The sequence below is a fragment of the Teleopsis dalmanni genome, chromosome 2 (genome assembly GCF_002237135.1).
Source record: "Teleopsis dalmanni isolate 2A chromosome 2, ASM223713v2, whole genome shotgun sequence".
In the NCBI taxonomy this organism is placed as follows: Eukaryota; Metazoa; Arthropoda; class Insecta; order Diptera; family Diopsidae; genus Teleopsis; species Teleopsis dalmanni.
In genome coordinates, this window is record NC_051847.1 from 11,478,513 (window position 1) to 11,486,650 (window position 8,138).

General features: G+C 33.4%; 1 protein-coding gene across 1 annotated transcript; it reads left to right on the forward strand.

The window, feature by feature from the left end:
• Positions 1-4,108: 4,108 nt before the first annotated feature.
• Positions 4,109-8,131, forward strand: LOC119682870. Its single transcript, XM_038096400.1, has 3 exons — positions 4,109-6,151; positions 6,207-6,364; positions 7,022-8,131. The coding sequence occupies exons 1-3, from the start codon at positions 4,449-4,451 to the stop codon at positions 8,020-8,022; spliced, it is 2,862 nt and encodes a 953-aa protein (XP_037952328.1). The 5' UTR covers positions 4,109-4,448; the 3' UTR covers positions 8,023-8,131.
• The last annotated feature ends 7 nt before the right edge of the window (positions 8,132-8,138 follow it).

The following is an 8,138-nucleotide window of genomic DNA, read 5'->3' on the forward strand; positions in this document are numbered from 1 at the left end:
GTAAGGTCAGTCAAATTTAATAAATTAACGAAATTTTAGTTGTTATCTTTTCATTTCTATTCGAACCCTTCGAAATTTTAAATAGTTTCTTTTCATCCTAAGAGGCGTCACTTTCGGCAAGAAAAAATTAATATTAAAACTTTTAAGCTCCCGTTTGTGAATTTGTATTTCTTATTGAGTTTTTTTTTTAAGTTATTATTTTACTTTGTATTCTACTTCGTTAATCTTTTAAATTATTATTATTCCGGTTATTCTTACATTTTCCAACACTGATGAATAGACTAATTCGATTCACTAAGAAGTGATTTGCTACTTATTTGAAATAATTTTAATCAACAAAGCATGAAATTTTCCTCAAATTTATTTGTTTATTATTATTAATATTGTTTATTTTCAACTGGTGTACTTTTTGGCAAAGCATAGTGCAAATAAATTTGGAAAAATGAAATACAACAATAGCAACAATAACAAGCTAAAGTAACCAAATACAAAATAATATTTATTTGTTAAAATTTTTAAATTGTAAATTAAATTTTTATTCGTTTCAATCTTTTAATAAACAAATAAAATATTTTTCAATGTGACGTCATAATTGCTATATAGGTACCCTTAATTTAATTATTATTTTTAGATCAAATCAAATCAAACACAAAATTAGTGTGCACGGACAGTTGAGAAAAATTTATGAATTGAATAACTTTTACTTCTTCACCACCTTCCACCTCAGACCGACCGACCACTTGCCACCTTCCTGGTATTCCACCTTCCGATATTCGCCGCTGAATGTTTGGCTCTCATTAATTGCAAGGATTAATTAATTTTTTATTTCATTAACTCGCTGTTGAGATTCTTTTCTTTAATTTACTGCTACTAAATCTATTAAATCTACTAAATCTAATTGCGGCAATGGGTAATAAATGTTATTATAGTTTTTATTATTATTTTTATTGCTTGATTTTATATGTTTTATAAGCGAAATACTCGGGTCTCTGCTCCAGATTCGCTTGCGTATTATTGGCTTTTTATTTGGAAATATTTATGGCCTTTGTTGGATATGCGTTTATTAATTAAATTTTAAAAATACACATATTCTCAATATCATACTTTTCGTTAGAAAATTAAAAATAAAATTTATTCGTTTGCAATTTAATGAATGGAAAATTATTAAAATCAAACATTTGAATTTATATGCAATAATTTATAAATTTTTATTTTATTAAAAACAATGTTTTTTTTTACAAATTTTATTCAAATAAATTCATTTGGAAAGGTGAAAGTCAGTGTAGGCTACTTATATTTTTTTTTATTATTTATCAAATTAAATGAAAAAAATATTAAGCCGAATGTAACCTCAGGAGCAGTACTGACACTGGCATATGTAACTTATATTGTCAGAGAGTCAAGCAGTTCTAAATTCCCTCATGGCCCTCATGACTGGATTATCACTTCACTTTGTTTATCACTTCATCAGACTAAGCAATAATTAACCTCAGATCTGCATACCTCCCCGATGAGCCTGTAACCATTCTGAGATTCGATAACACAGTATTGGTAAGTCTGTCAGGTTTCGTAAATAATTTCAGGGCTCTATCCTTTATGTACTGTTTGATGGGATCAATCTTGAGGTCCCTGGGGATGTCATTCGTCCTAATGTACCATGGTATTTTGAAAAGTCTTCTCAAAGTCTCGCTTTGTGCAATTTCTAGCTGACGAATAGTAGTGTTTGAAGCTTTACTAAACGTTACACAACCATAGAGAAGTGACGGACGAATTATTTGGTTATATATCAGCTTCCTATTCTTAGCATTGAGATTTTCATTTCTGAATAGCGGAAATACTCCAGAATGAGGTTTATATGCTCTTGAAGTGTATTGGTTATGTTGAGAGTACATTTATCTGAGTATAACATACACGTATCGTCAGCATATAACGCCAGAGTCGAGGGACCTAACATTGGAATATCAGATGTATAAATGTTGTAATAATATATATTATAATATAATAATCTTTATTATAATATAATAATATATATTATAGTACAATAATATATATTGTATTACATTAATCAGTCATCTAACCATTAGGAACTCACATTCACTACGGAGTCCACATCTGTCAGATTTCAAACTATACAACCGCCCAGTGCCCCTGGGTTGTTCTGATCTCTCATTTTCGACCACACAAAACATTAATTTGCATTTGTAACAACTTTTATAAATAATTGGAAATAAAGTTAGTTGTTATATGACTAAAACAGTACATTACGTCTTATATAAAAATCATAATTTCCCTAACTTAGAGAACCACTTTTCGAACTTATTTTTTTTCTAATATTATCTAATATAAATTGTAATATGTAATTTCAACAGTTTAAATATAATGTCATTGCAAATTAATAAATTTCACAATTTAACTAGTAAAGACAACAACCAAAACTTTTGTCTTAAATACCGTTCTAACAAATACCGTAAAAGTACGGTCTTAGAAATAATACGAAAGCTTCATTTAAATGGAAGCTACTTTAAAATAGATGTAGAAATAGTTTTATAATAATAGAGAAAATTAATTTATAATTAAAAAATATTATGTTAATTAGTCGCTATATTTAAAATTAATTATTTTTTATTTATTGAGTTATCATACCTTTTAAATATTTTTATATTGTTTAGTTACAAAAACCAAAGCTTCAGAGGAGGTGGGAAGCTCTTTAGCAACAACAGTCAAGCCAATTTCAAGAATTCAATTCTGAATAAAAAACAATTTTTAAATAAAAATTTTACAATAAAACTCACATAGTCCAGCAACTAAAAAATTTGACTTCACATAAGAGCGAGTAACATAAGATATTTCATAAACATCATATAATATTTCATGTCTGATAAATATGCTTGAATTCTGAGTTCTGCCTTTCTAAAAAGGCAGTTTTGTTAGATGATCAAATATTAATTGAAGAACAGTCCTTAGCGATCATATAAACAATTTGAGAAATTCTTAGAGAGACCATTTATCTAGAAATATACATCACTGCTGACAATAAATGACAGCATTGGTAGCATCACGTTTGCAGTCTTAGAACACAATGTCTAACTAGATATGAATGTTTCCGTGAACACCTTTTCCAAGTAATAGATGCAGAAGACTTTTGAAGTTGGGCATAGATAGGCATTGACAGAAAACGGAATCTTGTTTGTTAATAAAAAGGTGTGTACAATTTATAGGTATTAGGCATTACTTATAAGATCTGCTGGTCGGTTTCAGACTATATTAAAGCTGATGATAATGAGCAATGAAATGTAGAACCGATATCAGACCATAACATCTGAACTTTTAAATATTAGTAATTTAAATATTATACGAAGTCTCAGATCACATATAATATATATATAAAATAAATTGAATATAAAGTAAAATGTAAAGCAGATTTATTATTTAAAGAAGCTCTAACATCTTCCAGGGAGTCAACCATTTTTGGTAAACAACTATAATTTTGGTTTGATTTTCAGAATACTTTAGTATCAGATTATCGAATAAGAAATAAACAAAACTACCTGCAATTGCCAATAATAAATTGACGTCATAAATTTTTAGTTTTGCTTTCAAAAAAAGAATCTAAAATATTTAATTCTCTTCTCGACTCATCATCGCTGATGATTTAATTGGACTTGTAATTTGGCTGCTTGACATCACCTAACAAGTGCACCGAAATTCTCAAACATAATTTATTTACGAGTTTCGAAAATATTTATCTAGATGTAAACAAAGGTCCGTGCTAACACCGAGAACATACATAACCAATTCTTCATACCAAAATATTTGCAATGCTCAGCTGCTTTCTTCAGACTGCGACAGTCTTTCTGCTCCGACAATGAAAGAAAAATATTTCATCTCAAATCTGAAAATTTGCCTTTTCAGTTTATTTTTGTACCACGAAGCGTACGTGGCTAAAACGGAAAACGAGCGATGTGATTTCAGACGGGTCGACCAAGAGACCACATATATTTTATGAAAAATATATAAGAAGCAAAATATTTGTTGATGTGGAAATATATAATTCTTATTATAAGCGCTATTAAAATTAAAAATTAAATAACATATATCTGGATGAAAAGTGAAAAACTCCAGGAAATTTTTTCTTTATGTGGGTCAAAATGATATAATTTTGAAAATTTTCGGAGAAGAAAAATTTGGCAAGCCATAAATAAAGACAATCAAATTATGTGCCATTGCATGTGTGTGGAAAGATCGCTTGCGGCCGTTTTAAAAATAGATTCAGAAGTGCGGGAGACGCTTTCACAAAAATATTAAAGTGAAACTAAATCATATGGAAATTAAGCTAAATACAAAAAAATATTAAAATCTAATTATTAAAAGTAATTATATAAAAAATATAACCCTGGTGCCTTCAAATTGGGGTCTGCAAAAATAAGTATCTGTGGCAAAATATTAAAATGGACCATGAAACGACAACAGTACGAAGAAGACGTAGAGTTCCCGTTCGTGCGACACGTGAGCAAACACCAGATGCACACCTCGTGCAGAACGGCAGACGGAAATATTCCGAAGACGATAGCAGCCAATTGGATATCACGACTGCATCTGAGGAGACTGCAGCACAAACTGTGCGCATGCAAATACGTCCGCCGGGCAGTATGTCAGCTCATGAAAGTAAAATTTTACGCAGAAGAGATAAAACTTTTGCCAGCGCAGCAGCGCGTAGTCTCTCGCAGCCAAGAGAAGCTGAACGTCTTTCAAATCCAGAAGCGAGTGATCTTATACGTACAGCTAAACGCAGCTTATCATCACCACGGAACAAAGAAGAATCCAGCGAATGTGAAGTTGCCACCGCTAAGCAACGCACACTTTCGCCTGATATGCGTACTGAGAATGCTCCAATTCCGGCAGCCGATGAGAATCTTAGCCGTTTAGATCGCAATTTGCGCCGCTTTGAAGAAGAACGCAAACGTTTCGATACTGAGAAGCAACAATTTGAGCGTGAAAAGCGTGAGCATAAACAGCGGCATAAGCAAATGTTGGACAACGAGGAACGCAAGCGTTTGCTGCAAAGCTATCGTAAGCTCAGCGATCGAATACAATTACCAGCCGATGCGGAGGAAAGGCGGCGTTTAGTACACAGCTTGCGTTTGCAGCGCAATGATGCACCCACAACAGTACGTCGACGTACGCGTCACAGTGGATATGAAGAATCTTCCACACAGTTCTCATCATCTGAAGCTGATGTGGAGGAAGTAACACATAAGCGGCTAACAAAACAATTATCTCCCACAAGTCGTGCAATTTTACATACAGAGAGTTTACGCGGACCACCACCAGAGCCGCCTAAAAAAAATGCACGACAGGCGGTAAGCAGGAACAACTCGCTGTCACCAATTCGACCACAAAGGCGTTCCAAAACACCTGAGCAGCGCGCAGAAATAATACGAAAACTTACAGCAGAAACTGAAAACGGAGAAGTTGCGACTCCAAAGCCAGTCACCACAAAAGTTCGCACAACCGCTACATCAACGCCAAAACCAACAACTATTGAAAACAATGCAGAAACCTTGCAACGTCGTGCGAGTCTTACCATGGACACAAATACGCGTATTGTGCGCAGAAGAAAATCCAGCTTAGAGAGCGACAACAATAAAACTGCAGTTGAACCCACCAAAGCTATAGTCAAGAAAACAATGGAAAATTTAAGCGATGAGAAAACAAATCAATCAACAGCTACTACACCTACCGAACCAGGTATCTTCAAGAGGTTATCTATGTACTTCAGAAAGCAACCTTCTGCCACAGTAGTGACAAATGAAACGCTGCCTTCTGATCCCACCGAAATTGTTGACAAACACGATATGCTAATACCAGCTTCTGACAAATTGTTCAGCAAAACTTTTGTGCGCCAATTTTTTACCGAGGCAAGAACACAATGGACCCAACTCAAGCGCGACTATCCACACAGTTTGATTGAAATGAGACAACTACGCAATAAATGCTTTTCCCATGGCATCGCTCTGATTATGTTATGTGGATTCGGCGGCTTGATGTTTCGCTACACCGAAGGTTCTTCTGAAAATATTTACAAATGCGAAGTACGCAAAGTCAAACGCGATTTCGTTGATAATTTGTGGTCTGTCAGTCATAATATGAGGTAACTTAGAAAACATTTAGGTGGTACATATCCATAACCGGTAAAATATTTATAGAGAAGATGACTGGAAATCGTTGGCAAGGCAGAAACTGCGTAAATTTGAGGAAGAATTACATGCACTTCAGGAATTGGGTATACGCCGTTACCCAGGTCAGAAGTCATGGAATTTCGTCAACTGTATACTATACTGTTGGACCGTAGTAACAACGATAGGTAGGATTTTGAAGAGTATACAAATGTGTCTATGGTTTTTATATGAATGTAAAGTGTATAATATGGATATAACTCTTTTCAACAATTATGGACTTTGTTGTCGAATATTTATTAAACATTATTAACAATTTTCTATTGTTTAGTTATAATATTTTTATAATTAGTTATAATATATATAAATTATTATTTTATTTTAATGTACGTGTTTGTTAAACAGCTACGATTTTTACGACAAAATATTTACAGCTTGTTATTACCTTTACTCATAATATAGATATGAGTAAACTATATAGAAATATTTTAAAAATTTATATAGATAAGTTTCAATGGTATCACAATGAGTCAATTCTGATATCTTCTGATCGCAATTTTTGGCCTACCAATTTAATTGAGCACATTTCCAGAGAAGTATTTCAGAATTTAAATTCAAGAGTTGAGAATAATTTATTTTAAAAACTCAATAGATTGATTTGTTGACAATCTATGGCCATTAAGCACTGTAAGTAGCTCCTTTCAAATGTTGTAGCAATAATATTGAAGTCTAGCTTTTTATGTTCTGGTTTCACCTTCTTAAAAACCAAGCAAATTAATTTACAAATTTATTATAAATAATGTATTTTTTCTAACAACCATTATTATTTGTTATTTCTTTTTTAGGTTATGGCCACATAACTCCAAAAACTGTTCTTGGTCGATCGTTAACAATTGTCTATGCAATAATTGGCATTCCGATGTTCTTGATCATCCTTGCTGATTTTGGTAAACTATTCACCCGAGGCATGAAGTTCCTATGGGCGTATGTTAGGCGTCTATACTATACGGGCACCTGTCGAAAGATACGTAAACAGCAACAAGTTCGTGATGCAATAAGCGGCTTTAATACTGCCTACAATTTAGCCATACGTCGTCCCAGTCATTTCTTTAGCATGGGTCCCGATACCGACATTGAGTCACAAGCATCTGAGCCGGGCAAATCAGTTAGTGCTTCACATCCAGAAACACCAACTTCACCATATCCTGAGACATTCGAAATAGACGATGAGTTTAATTTACCTATATCTCTTGCCGCTGTTTTATTAATATCCTACATACTGATTGGTGCTGCTGTATATACAATCTGGGAGGAATGGCATTATTTTGAATCAATCTATTTTGTATTCATATCTATGTCAACTATTGGGTTTGGTGATTTTGTGCCCGATCATCCCATTTTTATGATGTGCAGTATAATTTATTTGATCTTTGGCTTGGCTTTGACTTCCATGTTCATCAACGTGGTACAAATCAAATTAAGTGACACATTTAAACACGCCAGTGCCAAACTTGGCGCTACTATTGGTTTTGGTGTGGGTAGCGAACTCGACGAAATGACTGAGGGTGATGAAAATGGTTCACAGATAAAAACTCCTTCAGATTTACCTTCTGTGCACGGTTCACGATTGGGCAAAATTGCTGAAGATGAAAACGAAACAAGGGCATCACCACCAACTTTACCTTCAATACTAAGACGTCCAAATTCACCAACACAAAATACACAGTCGAGTCGAGATGAAAACGGGAGCAATATTGAACCGCCGCCATTGTTGCCAAAACGACAAGTTGCTGTGGAACCACCTGCCGAACCTGAAACGAAGAAGAAGAGACGGTTTTTTAAATAATATAAAAATCTGCTAACTTCTGTTAAATTTTGAACATTTTGTAGTTATTTGCGCAGCAGCCATTTTTACTCTAGTTTTAAGTAACAACTAAACGCAGATCTAACTTATTTACTTAT